At 38.7% G+C, this 23,333-nt stretch overlaps 1 protein-coding gene across 5 annotated transcripts in view; it reads right to left on the bottom strand.

Moving 5' to 3' along the window:
• Positions 1-324: 324 nt before the first annotated feature.
• Positions 325-23,333, bottom strand: part of LOC102695247 (transcriptional-regulating factor 1) — a 97,630-nt gene continuing 74,621 nt past the window's right edge. For 2 of the 5 annotated variants that reach the window (XM_015358272.2, XM_015358264.2), the window contains 12 exons: positions 22,069-22,219; positions 19,979-20,227; positions 19,183-19,510; positions 18,154-18,220; positions 17,689-17,828; positions 15,791-15,894; positions 14,739-14,814; positions 12,844-12,932; positions 7,568-7,726; positions 6,328-6,516; positions 4,652-4,851; positions 325-4,385 (listed from right to left, as the gene is read on the bottom strand). In XM_015358272.2, coding sequence (XP_015213758.2) covers positions 4,073-4,385; positions 4,652-4,851; positions 6,328-6,516; positions 7,568-7,726; positions 12,844-12,932; positions 14,739-14,814; positions 15,791-15,894; positions 17,689-17,828; positions 18,154-18,220; positions 19,183-19,510; positions 19,979-20,227; positions 22,069-22,219 — 2,065 coding nt within the window. In that variant the 3' untranslated portion in view covers positions 325-4,072. The remainder of the gene's footprint in view (positions 4,386-4,651; positions 4,852-6,327; positions 6,517-7,567; positions 7,727-12,843; positions 12,933-14,738; positions 14,815-15,790; positions 15,895-17,688; positions 17,829-18,153; positions 18,221-19,182; positions 19,511-19,978; positions 20,228-22,068; positions 22,220-23,333) is intronic. The other 3 variants (XM_069197610.1, XM_069197609.1, XM_069197612.1) reach the window with 3 other exon arrangements.

A 23,333-nucleotide genomic window follows, 5' to 3' on the forward strand; every position in this document is an offset into this window, starting at 1 on the left:
GGGGTCCATTCATGAAGCTTGTTTAAATTCGTGAAATTAGACAAGTCACTCAAGTGGTACTGCTGTTGGGAATTTAGCCACATATTTGTGACTTATTTCCTTCCTTGTCCACAAAACACACAATTCAGGATACTGTTTACAAAGTCAAATATTTTGGTAACCGCAGAATGTAGCCATGTAATTCCGTTTGGATTAAACCTCTTAGAAAAAACAGAAGAATCCTTTAATAACTGGTATCTGACAAAATTATTATTGGATAACTAATAATCGTGTAACAACTAGACAATATAACTTGTTAAACGAGTCATTAAAAAACAGACCATGTAGAAGTGCAAGCTTTGCGCTGTACAAGCTTTTAATAAATAGAAAGGCATGAACTTGTGTTTGAAATATAATAAACAGTACCTTAAAAGAACATTACATTTCAGAAGGTACAAAAGGGAAAATAAACTCCACAATCAAGTAAGCATTACCTAAACAAATTACATTCTGCATTTTAAGAAGAACAAGATCCAGATTGAACATTAAAAATATTTACACCCTTCCCACAATAAAAACAATCTTGGTGTTAAATACAACTCTGTAAATAAAACATATTATTTGTCGACTTAAAAAATATAGTTTTATATATAAAACTATTTACACTTTTTTTTGCTTCAGAACCGTATACCAGGACAAGTTTTAAAAATTAAAGCTAACTGTCCTTTTTAAAGGAACAATGGCATATGACAGAATTATACAAAGAACAAAATAAAAAAAAAAACATTCAACAGTCCCTGAAAAAAATATAAGGGTTTAATAGTCGCAATTTCTAGGAACCTGAATATACTCACAGGCTGACTGCTACAAGTACTACTTCAGGAACAACTGCGATAGTGCCAAGTGCCTTTTGATGGGAAAACGAGATGTTGCCATCTGTTTTTTTCCTTTACCACTATAGAACCAAATTAAAATGTATTTGCACTACTCGTCTTTAATGTTAACTTAAGGTTATAGGAGAGATGCTGTAGTGCACCACAGGTATAACACTCCTCAAAAGCATTCAAATACTGAAAAATATGAGTAGTTTCTCATGCTGAAGTGATTTCAACTTTATCTATAAATTTATTGAAGTCCAAAGCCACCCCAAAAATACTGAAAATGAAAATAAACAGCACTGGAAAAACACCTATGCTTGTAGTTAAGTGCTCACAATTGATTGTCACATTTATGATTGGCTGTATTTGTTGAAATAACTTCCAATGAACGAAAGACCTCGTAGACCTCCACATCACACTGTAGGGATGGGAGCACTCTGGGAATGCAAACTTTATAAAACCCCAGCATGTACAGAAACACTTATCAATTATTTTAAATTAAATTCAAAATATAAAAACTGCATATTAAGGTTACTGAGTCTATTATACTCACTCATGGCTTAGAAATACAACCTGGAAATGTTGTATTCAAACTTGGTAAACCAACAAACATTGTTCAGGCATTTATTGTTTTCTAATCCAGAAGATCAATTATATATTAGATGCACGTACCTCTCAATTTCATTATTATACAGTATTATTCTATTTTGAAAAGACAGTGTAAATAGTGAAGACCGACAGGTTTTAGACAGGCTAAAAACCAAAAGAATCATTTTTATATTTTCTTTTGCTTTGTTAGTAGCTTTGGAAGAATGGAATCAATAATGTATGTTTTGTTGATAAGGAAACCAGTCTGATTCATAATCCTTTACATGCAGTGGATACATATTTGGAATTCATATGGAAGTCGCTATGCCTAACTGAAAAGCCACAATTCCATTTCTATAACAGGTGACCAACTATAAAGGCTTAAAAACTGTGAAGTGTTTATTATGAGCTGCATATTAACTGTTCTTACTAAAAGTGATTGGCATTTGTTTTAGTCCATATAAGGCAGCAAAAATCTTTTTTGTTTCCTGTAGTCTGTTAAGAATAGAAAAGACTGTTCAGAATGTTTTGTGCTATGGTTACATGCACAGGTGTTAGGATACAATTAATGTTTTGAGCAATTGAAGTTATGTATAAGAATGCTCCCCTGAGACTGGCCCATAATTGTAGGACTGCACCACACCAGCAAAAGGCAAAGCAGAGCTGAAATTTAAACTACCATAATGGCACCTAATCGGGCAGTTCAATCTAGAGCAGAGATAGAAATGATTTTACTGATCTCCCCCTACAGTGACTACTGACAGCTCAAAATTTACAAATTCATTAAGCATTGCAAGTTGCTTTTTAGGATTTAGTATGAAAAAGGTTTGAAAGCTTGCATGGAAACCAAAGCATGTTTTTGTGTTTTAAGTTGGGCAACCACAGAATCTACAGCATCTCAGGAACTGTTTGTTTGGCAATCTTAAAACCTAAAAATGTAAAGTAAGAAATTAACATATAATGAATAAAACTTCAAAATGTTGTAAACCATTGAAAAAAATATGAAACAGCTTCCAGTTCCATTACTATATTTACAAATACCAAGGCCAGACCCCCTATCTGAGTGCAAGATATAAGATCATCCTGAGAAAATTGCTGCAGGTCTTTATGTTAAGGAACAACATAATTTTATGTTACTTGTTAAAATGGGTTTGACTTCCCTTTTTCTTACTTTTATTTTTTATCACCGTGCCAGCCAACTTAACCTGTAACCTGACAATGACATTAATACAAATTTATAAATGTGAAGACACCTGGTGATTTACTTTGATCTGCAACCTAATCAAATGTTTCACAAGCCATGACCTAAAATATAGCACTTCTCTGCTTACAGTCATCTATCTTGGCACTTCTGTTCTAGAGGGATTTTCATTATGCTCAAAGAGGCTTGCTGTGTAAAAGATTTAATTTTTTATAGTGTGACCAAACACTATTTTTTCAGTTCATATTGAATTTAATTAATTGACCCTTTTAATGGAAAACGTATTTACTAATATAAGAATTGTGGGGGTTGTAAAATAAACTTGTGAAAAAAAACGATGCAGAAAAAAAAACATTTCCAATACTGTGGTACATATTTTCTGCAGTAGAATAAAATGAAATGATTTCTGAGAATTCCTGCTTCCAGAATGAAGTTAACCTTATAAAGAATTACTGTTGTGTAAGAGTAACCGATTAATAAAAAAGAAAGAACAGAAAATATTTATTATACACTGTAAAAATGCCAAGAACATACTTTTTGCTCTAAAAGCTACTCCCCAGCATGAATGTGAGCGAAAACAGAACACAGAATACTGAGCACATGGTCCTGAGATTATTACAGCTATGGTTTTCAAACTGCAATTGAAAAACCCGGGTGTCCCCAGGAAAACCTGGAAAACCATTCACTCCATGGTAAGCAGTGTTATAAATATACACCCTCATACACATGAGTTTTCCTCATGTATGAGGAAACACATTGACTATGCAATTGGCTAAGTCCATCCAGGATGGTTTTCTCTGTTACACGGCAATACATACTTTTCAGAATCATTGTTAGAAACACAATTATATAATGATTTGCTGTTAGTCAATATTTAATTAGGGCAACTAATTTGCTTGGAAAATGGGGCTTCTCAACCGGAGTTTTTTTAGATAATTTGAGCCCTCCTTCACTTTCTCTTCCTTTCGATCACTCACATTGCAGCAAATCATACCTGAGAAGATATGGGTTTAGGGCTGAGTTCTTTGCTCTACGGAGCCCAGTTTCACTGAGCCTGGGGATTTTTCTCCCACAGAAGAATTAGGATGAACAAAGAGGAACAAGGGATGTATCTTACTGCTGAGTAGTCACTGTTTTCCTTAACTATGCCTTCAAAATGAACTCAAGAAAATTTTTAAAATACAAAAAATAACAAAAGTGAAGGCAGGTGACATTGCTCTCCACCTCTTCCCAGAGGCGTGCGAAACAGGGCCCAGTTCAGCCTGTTTTCCAGGGCCGATCAGACGTGAAGGCAAAATCTGTGTAGTTGGGTGGCTGCTGGGCGAGAGCAGCAGTCTGGGAGGAGGTGAAGTGTGAAGTCCGTCGGCTGCCATCATGCGCATGACGACGCTGAGGCCCCCTTTGCCCTCCCGGACGCCCACCCCAGTCACAGCTCGTCCTGCTGCTCGGGCAGATACTCCCCCGGCTCCCCCATCAGCAGCAGGTGAGGGCTGATCAGGGCCTCCCCCGCGTCCTCCTCTTCCTCCTCCTCCTCCTCCTCTGCCCCCAGCCGCTTCACCATGCTCATGTGGTCGAAGGGCAGCGGGGTGGGGCCCATGGGCAGGCAGGCTTTGGCCCCACGGTGGGGTGGCTCCAAGTCGAGCCCCAGGGACGCCCGCTGGGGCTTCCTGCGGTCAGGGTCCTCCTGCTGCCGGTGGGTCTTCATGTGGGCATTGCGGCTTTTGATTTTGAAAAACACCCTACAAAGAGAAAAGAATGTGGAAAACAACACAGGCTCGTAAAAACACAGCTGCTCACTTCTGGGTAGTTGACGCACCTGGTAAGTGCTCTCAATACAGTGTAAAGAGCTTGATCTATCTGCTCAGTACAACAGAAAGGAAAAAAAAATAAAATCCAATTACTATTTTTCCGACAAATCGGCAAAACACTTCCAACATTTCGAACGCCAAACAATTTCATTCAGACGGCTTGGTGAGGGAGTTTAAGAAGGAAGTGAGTGTCTTACTTTCCACACTCCTTACAGGGGAAGATGAGAGTGGGATCGGTGTCTCCGCTAGTGGTGCTGTGAGCTGGGGAGCTCTTGACCGAGCCGTGACCTGACTGAGACATCGATTTCGGTTTGCCACCAGGCGCAGGCCTGTGGGCCTGGTTTGTGTTGCTGTGGATCCGTGCATGGCCATTCAGAGCCTGTCTAGAATTGAACATCTGCAGGAGAAACGCCAAGGCAAGAAAGCACAAACAACTGGTTATATACAGTTGTATCCAAAACCTTAGATGTGTTATACAAAGTGTGGAGCTGGCATCAAAATTAGTTATATACACAGATCTGCTCAATATGTGTGTTCTGCAGTTCACTGCATTACATTTTTGTATAAGACTGTCTAAACTATGCATACAACTTAGTGTATGCACAATGCAACAATTCAGGAGGAAGTCCTTCAATAATGTAAGTAGATCCATGTTAGCCCTTTTAAAAACCCTTTTAGTGTATATCCCATATTTCAATGTAGGTTACATCATCCATCCATTCATGATATGTAGTACATCATCCATGTAAGTGCAACAACAAGACTCAGCTAGTAGATATCTATGCTGTACTGTGTTCGCCACTACATCACTGCAGGTAATTATGTTGACAGCCAAGAGCTGTTAACAACTAGCTCATCTTGGACAAGCGTTGCTGCAAAACATTCATACAATATAACAGTTTAATGAATGTTATTTAGTTTGAAAGTATTTTAGCAAACAATGAAGCACTGTAATTATGTAGTTTATTACCTAAAAGCATCTCATTATCTGTATATTAATTAAAACATGTGTTAAAAATGGATATTGCTTTTTATGGTTACAGATATACTTTTTTGGGATAACAGAATGTATCTTTATAATAATCTATTATATAATATACTGTGTATGTTACTCAAGGCCAACATATCAGGAAACAAGTCATGCATCTGGATAGAAGGTTACTTTTCAGATGTGACTCAGATGACCTTTTGATAGAGGCTTAGTGATCTGAGTCAGTAAGTATGATGATGCACCAGTTTTACATTCAGGAATGGGTTAAAACAGGATGTTGGGCTGAGTATCAATTAAATATGTGTTTATAGGTGTTACTTTGCTTAAATGAACAGTGAACTACGTGTCACTGAGCAGAACTGTGTAGCCTATATAGCAAGAGTTAAAACACCATGGCTGCCCAGTTACTGAAACCATGTGCTAATGTTGTGGGAGATTGATCTTTTAACATGCATGTTCAGATCTCTTGCTGATAAAGGTATAAGGCTGCAAAAATGAACCTGCTACTTTTTTAATATCCTGCCAGTTTAGATATTAAACTGTTTTGCATTAGCTGTTGTTGAAAATGTGGGAATTACTGCTCAGCTTTGTTGTCTTTTTGCATATGTTATCAACTGTTAGAAAATGTTATAGTCTGTTTTCTGCCTTCATTTTCATTTTAAAAAGTGAGGGAGATACCCATTGGGTGTACTGGGTTTACTTTATTTACTTTATTTTTGTAAAGGGATGATTAAAATGTCTGGTACATCCAGGCATTCGCCCCGGCACCTTTCGTCCAGTCAGAAATCCATGGTCACCTTTTACTTTCATGATCATTACTGTTCACACAACAGGGCTGTAAGAAGCTGGAGAGAAGAGAATATACTGTAGGGGTGTACTCACAGATCCACAGTTAGGTACCTCACAAACAAAGGTTGCATTGGGCAAAGCAGACATTTGATCAGCTTCTGCCAGTTCATCAAGTTGGATTTCCTGGTCAGGAGACTGTGGTACTTCAGGCTCTTGCTCTCTGCTGGACTTCTTTTCCTCCTCCAACTCTTCCGACTCCAGCTCTCCATCTTCTCCGCTTGCCTGAGGACAAGTACGACACGGTGCTCTTACGTTACGATCACACTAAACTCCTGAACATTACAGGATGGCACGTACTGACAAAGACACATGCCCTCACACCTGGGCCAATTTTCCCAGAAGCTAATTAACCCACCAGTTTTCAGAAATTAAGAAAACATACAAACTCCACACAGACAGCACCCCAGGAATTGAACCCAGGGTCCCTGCACTGCATGGCAGCAATATTAACCACTGTGCCATTGTACCCCTCTTTACCAAATGTTTTGTTTAATGAAATTAACATATACTCCAGACTTTTTGTGATTGGGACAAAAAAGTGCAGAACGGCAATTTTAAATAACATTTTGTGTTGCAGTACTGCCTCTATGTTGTTGTTCTAGACTAGGCAGATATACCCCCTACTTGACCCCTAAGCACAATACGGGATAACACTTTCTCATGCTTAGGGCGGTCTTGGTTACCACTGCATTTCTAAACCCTATACTCTCTATTTTTCATTATGTTTCTAAACAGAAAGTTGTTTTTTCTTCTGGTTATAAAACGTTTTATGTTTGAGTAGCTATACACAAACAATGACACCTGAAGAAGGCTCCACGGCCAAAACGTTGTGTTCTCTTTCTTCTTTTTTTCAGCATGGAATAAACCTATTACTTGTTCCTTTGCAGCCTACACATGCTGACGCAGCTACCCACCTGAACTATACACAAACAATGCTGTCTCTAAATCTCAGAGGTCTCCTTGTCAACATGAGATGTCTCACGCTCTACACTAAGCTCAAAAAATGACATTGTATGTAATTTCCAACTAGCTGTTCCATTATCCCATCGAGAATTATTTTCTAATGATAAAGTTTAACGTAAAACACAAATACACAGCACAGCCCAAAGATACTTTTTTTAGGCTTTACAACTAAACAAATGTGTTACTCTCCGGATCCGCTTTTTCATAATGTCTAAGCAGGCAGATGACTGCTTTCAATGCCTGAGTAACTCAAAGAGAAACACAGATACCCTCACACATGCGAAAGATGCTGACAATGAGCTGCACATACAGGCTTTTCTGTGTCTGCAGGGTAAAAAGGTGGAGAGACACTTGCCATGTCTTCACTCTCCTGGTTAGTCAGGCGGGATCTGTTCTTCTTGCCCAGTCGCAGTCTTTTCTTCCAGGTGTAATAGTATTCAACACACTGTGCCACTGTTTTAGTCTTCACCTACAACAGAGGCACCTTAAGCTTACATACAGTCCATAACACACCCCGTACATTTGCTAAAGAAATGTATGTTTTTCTTTGCCAACAAATTTTCAACAGATTAAAATAATGAGATTTAAATATATGGCAGCAAAAGTTCATTTAAATGGCTAATAATAGTCACCGCTGAGAGAAAGGTCTAGCTGCAATGAACTGCAAAAGGAAAATAGGCTGTGAAAACTAGTTTATACGTTTATAATTTGTAGGATCAGAAATGTATTCTAGAATGAATTTACATCTATTCTGTCATTTCTGCAGCTCTCTAATTGAATGTGTTTCATTGTGGAGGCAAATTAAACCACTGTAATTAAACTATTTCAACAGTTTCTATATAACTATTTGCATTTGACAAAACACTTTGTCAGTTCAGTCTTTGAAAAATTGTAACATTCAATCTGAATTTAATTTGTAAGTTTGTAACAATTAAGTTTGAACATTTGTGTTTCACATGGAGTGTGTTGTGTGTTACAATGTGTAAATAAAGGTGGAATAAATTCTGATTTAATGGGTTTTGATTTGTTAGGCCATCAAATGTGTTATTTTGGAAATGGAGACGTGAAGACTTTCAATATGCACTGTAGCTAAATAATGGAGCAGATTCTTTCATATACTTAAAAAAAGAAATGTATGCTTTTACGATTATTTGAATAATTTTATAGTATCAGTTTTCATGACTGACTACATGTACCACTTTGCTGTTAGATACTGATTCTTGTTAGGCTCACATTTGCCATGCGAAGATGATTAGCAAAAAGAACTCTGAAAAAATATTTCTAAGCTCGTTATCATGACAACTGCATGCCAGAGGCATAAAATGCAAATTTCTGCCAAAGTTAAAACAAATTCAGGCTGAGAACAAGATGGTCTAAACGGTTTGATAGGCCTGTCAAGACTACATAAAGCACTTCGTTTTACTTGAGGAGCTAGATCTACCCCAAGTTTCTTGTATCAGTACCAAGGCAGTAAAACAACCAGTCAAGGAAGCAGTAAAAGGAAGCACCACAGTGCAGAAACTATAGCTCGGGCCGAGAAAAGGTGCAGATCGATTTTTGTGGTTATTAGTGTTATTAGAACAAGGAACACTTGGAATGAAGAGATCAGCAGGTGCTATTCCAGCTGGTATTCCAGTACTTAAATGAAATAATTTTTACATGTACCATTAAACTAGTACAGCAGGCTCTTAAGGCAGGGGGATTCCACTGATAGGGTAACTACTGATGACAATGTTCCATTAAAAGGTGAACAAAACAGAGCCAGAAAACTATAGACCAGTTTTAGACCAAATCACATCTACTTCATACCAATTTTGTGTAAAGATATGGAAAAAATACCAAGAGCTAAGTACTGTAGGAAGACCACCTAAATGGTCATTATATAATTGAAAACTAACTGCTAGGTCAGTGGTTAAGGTAATTCCCCTTGTTCCCCATTCAGGCCTCATTTTGTGTTCATTGAAACTGACCTGCACCTTAAGAAATCTCTGATATCCAAATATTAATATAATCAAAGTATATTTTTTTAAGGCTGTTATTATAAATCAGGTAGTGGGAACATACATTCCAAGTTTTGCAAGGGTGATTCTGAGTTGTAGGAAACAAAGCATGAAATGAATTTGAGTGTTCAAGTAGAAATTGTCTCATGTCTCCTCAAGACAATGTGGAGAAGCAATAAGAAAAAGAAAGGGTTTGGTATATAATTAAAACAGTTCATTTTAAAAAAGACCTCTTTATGGTATTCACTTTTGGTCATTACATCTCTATAAAGACATTACAGCCTTAAAAGGGATTCAAAGAAGAGCAATAAGAATGATTTGTGGTCTCAAGGGATTGTCATTTATGGACAGGAGTAAAGAGTATAAATCTCTTAACATTAGAACAAAGCAGAAATTTTATCCAATTGTATAAAACACTGAGGGATAAGGGTAGGTTGAACCAGTAACCTATGGCTATTTCAGATTCAGCAGCAAAACAAGGACAAAGGGTCAGAGCTGCAAACTGAATGAGACTTCATTTAGGACAGAGCTGAATGTCAGAAGAAGCTGAAGGTGTGTTTCGGCGTGATTGAGAGATGTACTGTAACTAGCAACAGATGAAGCGTCCTACATTTACAGCAATGAGAAACATTGGCACGCACGTGCTTTTTGACAGGGATCAATTTTTACACAATGTGTTTATTAAAAACAAGGGTGATAAACACACTAAGCTTAAAACGAAACAGTACAAAATTGTAATAAGTTTGTAAATACAATAAGGTATATTAAGCTTTGAATATTTCCTTGTTGAATTGTTGAATCAAATTATAGTTAAGACTTTGTATGGGTAAACACATCAAAACGGTAAACTAATGTTTGAAGCTTTCAGAAAAGCAAAAAAAAACAAAAAACGCAAGCAGATAAGAATTTAAAAGCACCCCAATTTACTGAGACCAACGCCCTCTCCAAAAACTCACTCTACGTCTTTTGATTTTGCTTATGCTTACAGCAAGTGGTGACAGGTTCAAGGCAAAGAGGCTGCCAAGACGATAGGAAATATACATCTCTAATGACACATTTGGCCTGCAAATCAGCAAAAGGAGCGTTAAAGGTCAGCTGACCAGAGTAATTTGTGATGGGAGCAACGCAGCTGTACAAAACCACCTGTTTAGTGTAGCGCAGCTTAAAAGGCTTCTTTCTTTTCACCAGTGTGAATTAACCTCCATGTCATTCTGTGCAATTTAACTCACACTGCTGATGCAGCAACTCTCTAGTTTTGTTACCGAAATGTAACGTATAATTTCCTTTGTAAAATTTACATTAAATTGAGATTTTATTTAATAAAATGTTGATACTTGCCTTTCTACTTAATTATTCATGTTAGAAGAGTACAAAATGGTAGTACACTTTGACTTCCAAAAGGAATATTTTATATAAAACTGCATTTTCTTAATATCTGCTAGGAAAATAAAAGCTGAATTTATATAACTTTGCTTCATATTAATATTTTGATCTTACATATAATCTTACATATAAATGTTAGAACATTATTAGAACATAAAAAACAAGAAATTGACTGTAAACTGAAATTTTATTCATAGGCAGGTTCTACAAGCTCTGTGCTTCCCATTATATAAAGTGTATTTTTCTTGTTAGTAGCACTCTGAACAGCGGACGTTAATTTGACATATGATTGCCCAGATAACCGGTTCTTACAACTGTGCCCCTGTCTTCGAGAACTCCTGGAAATAGTTAAATCAGTGTTTCAAGACTAGCACCTAGAATTAGCATGTGGAAAAAACTACAGCCCTGAACTGCAGGACTTTGTATGTGATCTAGTAGTACAGTATCCTCAGAGGCCTTACCAAAATCCTGCTGTAAGAACTTGTTTTTGTGTCTTCCAAGACTGAGGTCTTCAAGTCAGAAACTGCAGCTTGCTTTCTTCCAGACAAGCACATTCACATTGACATAATTCAGAGCAACTAATAATTTAAAATATTATTTTTTAAGCTCCATCACATTATTTTATTTTTTTACTGCCAATCAGCACATCAATTCCGTCATTATCTCCCTTCTGTTATTTTATTACTCATCCAACAAACGTACTCCTTGAGTACTGCAAATTATTTTTGTATTGTTTCCCTGTATATGTTTGTCATCCTGTGTCTGTGGCAAAGAGAGAAAGACATACTGGAAGTGCAATTTAACACCCCCTCACTCTGCTACACTCCAACGCATACACCCACCTACAACGATTGGTGCGCACACACAATTTCATTTGTGTGGACAACTTCACTTGTATGTGATACAACGAACAGAAGGCAATGGAATTAGTGCTGTATGTTCTCCCAGAAATATGGAACTTCCATTAATTACCTATTTAAATTGTGAGTTATCTACAGCCAAGAGAGGTGAAATAAGCCCAGGAGAAAAATACAGAAAAAGGGTGATAAAAATTCTTTCCTTAATTGAGAAAGTGATTGCACAATGTATTATCTAACAGCTTCTCATATAAGAGTTCTATATTTGATCCTAAGTCTTTAAGACTCATTACTTAAAGGTGTTTATATTCACACATCTTTTACAGCCTCTGGACAATGTGAAGGAGCAATTGAAAAAGAAAACAAAGTGCTAAGACATACGTATAGTTTAAAGCATGTTAAAACTGTGTAAGGTACCAGTAAGACCTCATTTAGAACATTGTGTACAATTTTGGTCACCACCATGCACCTTTTTAGTCTTGAACAGAGAAGACTGTGGGGGAACCTTACAGAAGGATTCAAAATCATCAAAAGGATCAAAAAAGTCAACCCAGTGGATTTCTTCAGAACGCACAGGGCAATACAAATCAGAGGACACAAGTCTAAACTGCGTGGAAGTGCAATTTAAACTGAGGACAGGAGGCATTTCCTTACCCAGAGGGCTGTGGCAGTTTGAAACAAGCTACTTGGCTATGTTGTTGAAGGTGATACCCTGGTTTCTTTCAATGAATGAATAGATGAGATGCTTGGATTAACTTGCTACTAACTGCCAAAAGAGCTAGATGGGTCAAACACCCTCATCTCCTTTCTAACCTTTCTTAAATTCTTCTTATGTTATCATTTTCCTACTGTACAGTAGTCACCTCAATTTCCATGAAGCAATTTTGCACAGATCAGCTCTTGGATCACCCCCAAATGTAAACTACAATACAAACACCTAAAATACTACACACTATCTGCCTGCATTGAAATATGGATGCTACAAGTCAGCCAAACTTGGGTGTTTGCATGCAATATTTGCAATAATCTCACTTCCAGCCACAAACAAGAGCTGTAGATTATTATGATACGAATTCTGAGATCAAAGGGCAAGGAATGAAAAAGTCAGTTCACTTATTGTTGAGCTGCTCCTTTGAAACTGAGTTAAAACAACAATACAATACAAGAAAGGTACAAAGATATCAAAATCCATTTCACTCACCTCTATAAATGCCGTTAACTACCAAAAGAAACATCTGTGCTTAAGGACTATAACGGTGATATGAAAAGATTGAAACAAAAACATAAGCAACAATAACGACAGGTCCAGTATCACCAATAATATAAAAATGAAGACAATAATTTACCATTTTCTGTACATAAAAGAAATCCTTGTTGTGCACAGCTAAGGCTTTGTTCAGTTGCTTCTTCTCCAGAACTGACCATTTATCAGATCCTGAGGTGGGACAAAAAAAAAAACAGAAATGGATTTCAGTTTCCATTTGAGCAAAGTTGCAAGGACCAATAACCAAATTTATCATAAAAGAGAGGTGGCTTCAACATTAGAGGTCTTTGAGGTTTCTATGTATGTGTACAGGCTAGTGAAAAGTCACATTTAAAAAAACCCAATCTATTACAGTCACAAGGTCCTTATGTAAGCATTATCTTCCAAAGCCCCATTCATAACTCAAGTTGCTCCCAAGTCAAAACAATTGCTCCCATAAGAAATAATGCGATCAGCAGTAACTGAGTAGGTAGGTAGGTCCCTTTTCAGGACATTAAGGCCCATGGGGGGAATGGGGGGCAAGGGCCACCATTTTTCTCGACCATCCGACGCTGGAGGTGGACATGGTGTGGTCACCTGGGAGCCATCTGGAAGGAATTAGAGCAAGCTACATTGAACCCAGGACCTTCCAGTCAGGAACTAGACGCCCTTTCTGTCTGAGCTACAATGTCTCCTGTAACTGAGTACCTAAGCTTACAAATAAAGCACTTTGAACCTAAAACATAGTGGCTACACAGCAAGCTAAGGTATAACACATAAACCACCAACGACTTGCTTGGAACAGTAGTGCATCATCTCCAAATCCAAGTACTTTTTAATGTTCATGCAGGTTTATACAGTCGTTTTCTGTTGAATAAAAGGAATGTGCCTTTGGTTCTGATTCTCCACTCACTTGATTAACACTTGCTCTATTTTCTCAACACACCACTTCCTTTCTCAGTCATTGTGGTTAACTGGACTGGTGTGGAACTTCTGGAATTTTGGAACAAGTAAATGTTGTTCCAATAATGAATGACTGAGGCCAAGAGAAGTGCTAATGGGTGATGGAGATTCACTGTTTTCATGCCTTTTTGTGATGTCTACTTTCACTTCAAAGCTTATGGCCCCCTTCCTTCTTTAGAACTAGAATCCTTCTTTGGAATGTCATTGTCACTTTTCTTTTTCTCAGGCATTGTTATGAGCTACTAACACTAAAAAAAACACAACATGATAGACAAATGTTGGACGTTAACGTGAACTGAATTACAGAGCCACTGACCAAGTGACTGACTATACCCAGTGTCCTTGAGCCACACCCCCTTGTAATACTGAGAAGTGAGGCTTAATTCTGTTGTTATATTCTGGGTGTATGCGCTATTATGCCCTTTGAAATTCGTACTATTTCTTATGGGAACCAGTTAAGATTACAGATATCTATGCAGTGTATATATAGTTAGTTCATAGAGTAATACATTACCTTCTATCTATCTATCTATTATTACAGGGTCACTGGGGACTTGGGAGTCTATCCCAGCAAGCAATAGACACAAGGCAAGATACATCCTGGATGGGATACCTGGTTGTCTCAGGGCCCACACATACACACTCACACCAAGCCAGTTTTCCCAGAAGCCAACTAACCTACCAGGACTGGGGCAGGAAACTGGAGCACACAGAGGAACATAGATGCTAACACAGGGAGAACATACAAACTCTAAACAGAGGAATTGATCCCAGGGCCCCAGTGCAATGCTGATCACTGTGCTGCCATAAAGCATTACCTCTTAAAAGCAAGTTCTCCTATTTCTTATTTTTAAAAAGTAATCATTCGCACAGGGTAACTCCAACACTGTCTGTTGACATGATGATGAAACTCACTTTAGCATTATTTAAGGTGAGGTTATTACCATAAAGAAGGAGCTTCATTGAGAACCCCTTTTCAACATTTAAGTTCCATACTCTTGCTATGCAGCAGAAAAAATGAGGGCAATGACCTACCGGCATAATGGTAATCAGCAAGAGGATGGGATTTTGGTCTCAAAGGTCTCAGCATGAGCAGTTTTTCCAGTGTAGCCTGAGAAATAGAGACAAGGAATAAAAGATGAACATTTAGCCTCCGCTGGTAAGGGTCAATATGTACTTTAGAATTAAGTTTAATAAAGCATTCAATATTCAAGAATATAAAATAATACATACTATTTCAGTGCACTGTAACTGACATTATATACACATGTAGCATTGTTTGTATTCATATTCTTAAGTATAGTACAGTCTACAAATACTCTATAAATTTCTCTATAAATCAAATGTATTGGTTAAAAACACTGAGCTGTTATAGGGCAACGGTGCTATTTTTATTACTAAAATAACTAAATAATTTTTTCTCCTTTATAAGCACTCACTGAATCATAACAGAAGGCTGAAGGGAAGCTCAGCTGTTCGTACCAAAGACAGAATTCTGGGATATTTTCAAGACACTCCACGCTTTTGACTAGGAATTTTCAATACAATGATAGATCAATCCAATGCCCATAATTTTTTATCTGTTAATTTCTTGACCTAGTCGAATAATAACTCTCCAAAAGTATCTTGCCCCAATTGAAGTAAATTATTTACATTATTATGACATTTTGGTATTGGCCAATAAGGTGTACCAAGAAAGGTAACACATACTGTACAGTAAGTCAGTACAAACTCTCAATAATTCAGCAAGGGTTTGTAACAATGAAGGCTGACTATATGCAGATCTACTGATGGAAGTGTTTCTTCTAAAAGTAAGAGCTTTAGAACTGAGAACAATGTGGAAAAAGCATGAAACAAGAAAATGGAGACATAAATTCTGATGTTTTTTTCTTCGTAATTTACTGTATACATAGTGCGCTATCAATAAAGGGATTTAAGGGAAGAAACACTTTGCTATCTCATGTTTGCGCAATATAGAAAACAGAAAACCACAGTCTACAGTTAAGACAACACAGTTTACACCATGCTGTTCTGTGTGTTATTCCCCTGTGGGCCTCTGGGGTGTGTCTGTCTTTCCAGGTCCTCACCATGATGTTTCCTCTGCTCTCAAACAAACAGTGCAACGCATATTCAGAGTTGGTTCCCCCTCCAGGCAGCACACTGGAACAGGCCATTTTAACCAGATTGTCCACTGCCGGGAGATGAAGGCACAGGAGGACAGAGAGAAAAATTTAGGTGGATGGAGAGGGGGCAAGAGAAAGAATGAGAAGCAAGGAAAAAAAAAACTTTGTCAAAGACTTCTGCACATGCTGATTCACATGCACAAAGTGACACAAATCGAATAACAAATAAACCTAATTTTCAATCATATCTGGAAACCATTTGCTCTTGTACAAGAACTTGATGCAAAACTTTCTAAGCAAAAAAGGATGAATCACCATTGACGTAGGTGTCTGCCAAGGAAATATATATTATTGCTCTATAAGGATAATATCCCAGGAGTGGTTAATGTCTGCGATTTTTTACCAGGGAAAAAAAATGTCTCTCTCGTGTCATAGTTACAGTGGCGTGAAAAAGTGTTTGCCTAATTTCTTATTTTTTTGCATGTTTGTCACACTGAAATGTTTCAGATCATCAAACAAATTGAAATATTAGACAAAGATAACACAAAATGCAGTTTTTAAATGAAGATTTTTATTATTAAGGGGAAAAAAAAATCCAAACCTACATGGCCCTGTGTGAAAAAGTGATTGCCCCCCCTGATAAAACATAAATCAACTGTGGTTTATCACATCTTTGGAAAGCTGAGTTCAATTTCTCTAGCCACACCCAGGCCTGATTACTGCCACACCTGTTCTCAATCAAGAAATCACTTAAATAGGACCTGCCTGACAAAGTGAAGTAGACCAAAAGATCCTCAAAAGCTAGACATCATGCTGCGATCCAAACAAATTCAGGAACAAATTAGAAACAGAGTAATTGAGATTTATCAGTCTGGAAAAGGTTATAAAGCCATTTCTAAAGCTTTGGGACTCCAGCGAACCACAGTGAGAGAACATAAAGAACATAAAGGCTGGTCTCAGTTTTGCCAGAAAACATCTTGATGATCCCCAAGACTTTTGGGAAAATACTCTGTGGACTGTTGACACAAAAGTTGAACTTTTTGGATGGTGTGTGTCCCATTACATCTGGCGTAAAAGTAACACAGCATTTCAGAAAAGGAACATCATACCAACAGTAAAATATGGTGGTGGTAGTGTGATGGTCTGGGGCTGTTTTGCTGCTTCAGGACCTGGAAGACTTGCTGTAGTAAATGGAACCATGAATTCTGCTGTCTACCAAAAAATCCTGAAGGAGAATGTCCGGCCATCTGTTCGTGACCTCAAGCTGAAGCGCACTTGGGTTCTGCAGCAGGACAATGATCCAAAACACAAGAGGAAGTCGACCTCTGAATGGCTTAAGAAAAACAAAATGAAGACTCTGGAGTGGCCTAGTCAAAGTCCTGACCTGAATCCGATTGAGACGTTGTGGCATGACCTTAAAAAGCGGTTAAGGCTCGAAAACCCTCCAATGTGGCTGAATTACAACAATTCTGCAAAGATGAGTGGGCCAAAATTCCTCCACAGAGCTGTAAAAGACTCATTGCCAGTTATTGCAAACGCTTGATTGCAGTTGTTGCTGCTAAGGGTGGCCCAACCAGTTATTAGGTTTAGGGGGCAATCACTTTTTCACACAGGGCCATGTAGGTTTGGATTTTTTTTTTTCCCTTAATAATAAAAACCTTCATTTAAAAACTGCATTTTGTGTTTACTTGTGTTATCTTTGTCTAATATTTCAATTTGTTTGATGATCTGAAACATTTCAGTGTGACAAACATGCAAAAAAATAAGAAATCAGGAAGGGGGCAAACACTTTTTCACACCACTGTATATGACTGGCACCCAATATGCAGACAAAGTGTGCATGAGAGTTACGGAGAGAGTACCTTTCTGCTGAGCGCCCGGAGAGTCCAGGTCTGGCTCGGGGGTCCACACCAGGCTGGCTTTGTGCAGGTCTCGCTCCACCCTGGAATGTCTCCTCAGCTCAGGAATCACAGCCTGGAACCGCGGGCCAATGTTGATCCGTCTGCAATTGGTCAATAAACTCAGTTTTATCACGGTACCTTCATCTAAACCCAGACCGTTTTTCATATCGTTGGAAAACAACCGTTTTAATAAATGAGTTCAAGTAGGCAGCTGCGTCAGCATGCGTAGGCTTCAAAGGAACAGGTAAAGGTTTATTCCATCCTGAAAAGAAAAGAGACCCAGAGTTTTGACTGTGGAGCCTTCTTCGGCTGTGATGAATTGTTTTAAAAGCTTGGGACAGTGATGTCTGAATCAATGATGTCGATATCGTTCGCTTGGTCAAGGGAGGGTGCAACATGGGCTTGATACTTGGGCTTGGTACTTACGGCTTCACATCCACAGGCTGCTCTCCTGAACCTGGGGTCACTGCCACTGCACTGCTGTCCACACTACCTGCCAGCCAGGACACAGCACTGTAAGTTAACACTGACCACCAGGGCAGAAGAACAATTTAATTTCACCTCCAGGTCTCACTGCTCTGAGTCTTAACCCTGCATCGATTAGTTTAATATTACCAAAGTCATTTATGAACTTTTGCTACCTGTTTTCAGTCATCACATAAACAGAAGGAACATTATAAAAGGGTTTCTGGCTGGGTTATAAATAAACACACGCACAGATACTGTGATTCAGAAACGACTGATGCTTTTGATGGTAAACTGAATTACTGAATAGGAGACTGAGGATTCTAATATTTAGATGTTTCAGTATTATTCCATTAATTGATTAAAATGCTTCTACCGTTTTTTACATTTTACTTCTTTTCCAACTTTTTATTTAAGCCCAGAAATTAGCCACGGTGATTGAATTTTTTTCTGTATAAAACAGCAGTAAGTTTCATTTTTCTGTATTTTCTATATGCAAAAGATATCTTCAGATCTGCTACAAAAAAGGTGGGCTGAAACAGGGAAAAATATCCAGTGGATTTATCCTCATACATTTGAAAGCAATTTGTGCAAATTAGGGTTTTTCAACAACAAATCATCTGTCAGTGTGGTGTGTAACAGTTTACTATAAACCAATCATATTAAAGTGTAAATCAGTCACTTAACTAATCACCCAAAAGGCAACACAAGCTGGAAGAAAAAAAAACTGTATTAAATAAGATCTGTTTCCCTAAAATGGACAATACATATAAACATCTGCTGTTCACAGGTGTTCAATAAGGGGATCTATACAGGAGAAGGCATTCTGTAGACACACTAGTTGCTCTTTAAGCTGTCGCAAGAAAAGCGAGACTACTTATTTGCAGCCTGTTGCTTGCTAATTCAACAGGCACGTGTGAACACAAGGTCCGTGTCTGTCTGGAGCTGTGTGAAGAAAGGAGTAGGTGAAGGGAAGGCTGGCGTACTCACTGGCTCTGCAGAGCAGCAACCGGGGGGTTATGGGTGTTGGCTGCCCACCTGCGTGCAGGTACCCGCTGTTTACGCTGCTGAAGAGCCCCGAGCCTTGGCGGACCGGACTCAGCATGGGAGGGGGCGTGTACGGGGGGGGATCCCCCAGGATTCTCGGGGAGCGCAGCTGGCTCTGGAAGAGTGTGGCGCCCCCGCCGGACAGGCCCCCACAGGGCGAAGGGATGATGAGGGGCTCGGGACGGTGGCGGTACTTCTTCTTGTCCTGCTGCCCTCCCCTCACCCCGCTGCCTGCCATCTTCTCTGCCTTCTGGGCACGGCGGATTGGGTCCTGGAAAACAGTAAAATCCAGTTTTGTACAACTAACTTAATAATTTTCAAAGTCAACTTGTTTACCACAACTGCAGGTACAGTACAGAACCACCAAGCGAGTTTATGACCAGCCAACATGCAAAATCAAAAACAACTTACAACCTGCTGCACAAACGTAATTATCAGCAGAGTTAAACTCACAAAATAAAATACGGCAAGATTCAGACACATTATTTAGCTGTCCAGATTCTCTGCACTCAGTTCCAGCACTCTATATGTCAAATAAATCGATTTATTAACCACGGTATTTTTATAAACCCCAAATGGGCTTGTGAGGCACATTTTTTCGAGCAACGTCTCAACAGGACCGAAGCACGTCTTAGGCAGAGAGGTGACGCTCACACAGAAAGGCGGAAGAAGGCGGGTGAGGCTTAGGGCACTGAACAGGCCGAGCGAGCAAGCAGTGGCAGGTCATGGCCGCACTCACAGAGGGCACGGGGCTGGGATGGGCCGCTCCAGAGCCGGGCAGTAGACGCTGCTGCTGCTGCTGCAGGGCCTGTGGAGGTTCGCTGGTCGGGCTGACGAGAGTGGCGGCTTCGCTGTCAGGGGGGCGGCAGGGAGTGGGAGAGAGGTCTGGGGTTGGCGCTGCCAGGGGAAGCTTTACAGGCACAGAGACAGGCATGATGATGGGAAGCAGGGGCTCCACCTCTTTGGGCAGCTGGGTGTCCCCTTCTTCCTGCACACAGACAAGGACACAGGCTGTAAGACCTCTGGACAGAGAGGAGGCAGAGGGGACGCGTGCAGAAAACTCTGGACAACAACTCGGTCTTCCTCAGTGTTTGAGGTCAAATGATTCACTATTATTCTGGTTTATTAACATTACTTTTACTGTACCTGGTAAAATACAGATAAAGTGTTTGAAGCCAACAAATCTTAAAGATGTTGCTATGAAGATTCTTTTTTTATTTTATGAATTTATAAGGGATAATAGACCCTTAGCAGTTCATCTTGTATGACCATGTAAAACCAGGCAATGTTACTTCCTGTTTATGTGACTCAGTAGGTTGTGCAAGCTAAGTATACACTGCTAATAAAAATAATAAATACACCAATAGTCATTATTTAAAAGTATACAAATAGACCCCTAGAAATCAATAAAACCAGGTTAATAAATGGTAAATTCACTAAATGCCTTTTTTTCTGTTGGATTTTAATGGTTGGTCTATTTTTTGAATGTGGAAAGAATTAACATTTTACACCAGTCTTCAAAGCGAGTGTGTCAGAGCTTGAAGCTTCCTCCCATCGTCTCACTTACTTAATCTTCATGATATCACATTTTAAGAGATTTCAGAGAACCACTAAATGACATTTCCAGGATGTGGGGGTGTGAGGCAGTTTTTCATGGAAACAATTAAGTTTACACGTAAAATTGTCATTTTTAGATGTCATTTTGATGTACAATTTCTAAAGTATTTAAGTTTTAAATATAAAATTTGTAACAACAGCAAGGGCTACAATGACAAAATGGTTACAGAAAACATTTTTAAGGAACAAATGCAAAAATATGCCCATGACATCTGATATTATGTCCCACAATTGTCATCCTTTAACATACCAAACAGATCCCTAAATATGTTAGGTCAAATGTTCCTTGGGATGTCACATTAGACATTAGATTAATACACATTATGTATTAAGAGGTGTTGATTTTCCAGTTGAGAGTTACGACATTGTGTGTATATACTGTATATAAACATTTACAGTCCCAGTACATATCATATATTAATGTATTATATACACACACCACACAAGCATAAATCCTCATATAAGTTACACAGATTCCTCAGTGATAAAATGCACTTTCCTGCCAAGATTATCACAGAAGTGACAATGTCAGGCAATGTGTTCAAGGAATGCATTACACGCATTTACTATATTATTAAACAGCACTTCAAAGCACATAAACCAAAGTCAGACAAAAAGCACAAAGCACCAAGCACCATTACAAATGCTGTACACCCGCTGAACCACAGACTGAACTCTTGGATACCAGGCAAGAGGCTGGAATTTGTACCATCTTTCCTGAGAGCTTAAAACTGAATAAAATACAACTATTTTTCACTAAGGATGAGAAGACTACTTCACGATAAACTGTGAGATAGTTTCCACCTCTACTATACTACTATAGTATTAACACTTAAAAAAGGCCTTTCACCAAAGCAAGGCAGTATATTTCTGAAATAATGTAACTTAAAAGCACATTGTCTTCTATAACATCACAACTTCATTGTTTAGTTTAACATGTGATTGTTTCCTATCCAGAGCTGATGAAAAGCAGCTAGATTGTCATTTTACTGTTATCATACAATGATTCATTCAAGTTCAGGTATTTTTGTTAAGTGTAACTTCCAGTTTGTGGTTCCTTGGCACAAAAAAAGAGCCTAAAGCAAGCAAAAAGCACCTGGGAATAGGGGAACAATGGGGACATAAGTAATTACAAACAATGAAAACTGCTGATGGCCCAAAACAACGCAGTGGGAGGTCTGAACTATACACCATGACAAGCCTCCTCCTCACCTGTTTTGGACCAGGTAGTGCCCTCATTCCACCATGGGAGCGCATATGTCCATTGAGCGCCGGGAGACTTTTAAACTCCTTCTGGCAGATTGAACACAGGAGCTTGATTTTTGTGTCTTCCCTCTCCAGCAGAGGAGTGTTAGTCAGGGCACTGTGAACACACACAAACTGCAACTGAGCACTCAGTTGGAGATCCTCCACAGCAGCATGCCAGTGGCTCAGAAATACTTCACAATGACACCGTCTTGTAAGTAACTCATAGCCACGAACCCAGGGAAAGAGGACATTTAAATTAAAAGTGCCCAGGCATCAACTACAAATATATATTAACCATAATAATAAAGAGGAGACAGAGCAGTACAATTTTGGCAAACCTGTGGCAAAAAGTGTTTTGGGGTCAGAAGAGAAAAAAATTGAACTTTCTGGTCAAAATGCAAAATGTTACATCTAGCACAAAAACAGACTTGAATCTTACTAAGAAGTTGTAGAATGACACAGCTGCAGCCCATAATCGATCCAACACTAACTTGGGAGAGCATGAGCAAATCTACCAGTAATAATTGGCAGAAACAGCTCCAGGTCCAAGTTGGTGTGCAAAGTTAGTAGAGACTTCAACAAAAAGACCTGATGCTGAGGATCTGTAGGTTCTTTCACCAGATATTGGGTCAATGGGTCTAAATGCTTATGCAATCAACATATTTCAGCTATTCTCCCTACATTTACTGGAATTTGTCATACCCATAGAAGTCTTCAGTTTGAACATTCAGGTTTTGAATAAAATACAAATTCAGAAAAAAATGTGTATGCATCGGTTTGTAATTTTAGCAACTTTTTAGCAAGGGTCTGAATACTTTTTTTAGCAAGGCTCTCTATATACTGACTAAATAACTATATTATACTTTATATAATATGACTAACTCATAGCGTACAATAATCTTGGTCCTGGGCAATGGAGGTTCAGTGCTCCTTGTGCTCCTTCATGGCTGAAAAGCAGTTACCTGGCTGAGGCACATTACAGAGATACAGTAGCTGTACTTACTATATTCTGAAATCATGTGAACCACTATTATAGCACACAGAGGCCAATCGACTAATGGTGGGGGTCAATATGGTAATTTTGTGCACCTGAACCAATTTAGGTTTGCCATAGCACAGGAACCAATATTTATGCAATCAATTTATTTTAGCAATTGTTTTTTTCTTTGCGGTTTTGACGGGCATTTAACTTCTTTCACCCATAAAAGAGTTCAGTTGGAGAATTCAAA

Source organism: Lepisosteus oculatus, chromosome 2 (assembly GCF_040954835.1).
Source record: "Lepisosteus oculatus isolate fLepOcu1 chromosome 2, fLepOcu1.hap2, whole genome shotgun sequence".
NCBI classification, from domain to species: Eukaryota; Metazoa; Chordata; class Actinopteri; order Semionotiformes; family Lepisosteidae; genus Lepisosteus; species Lepisosteus oculatus.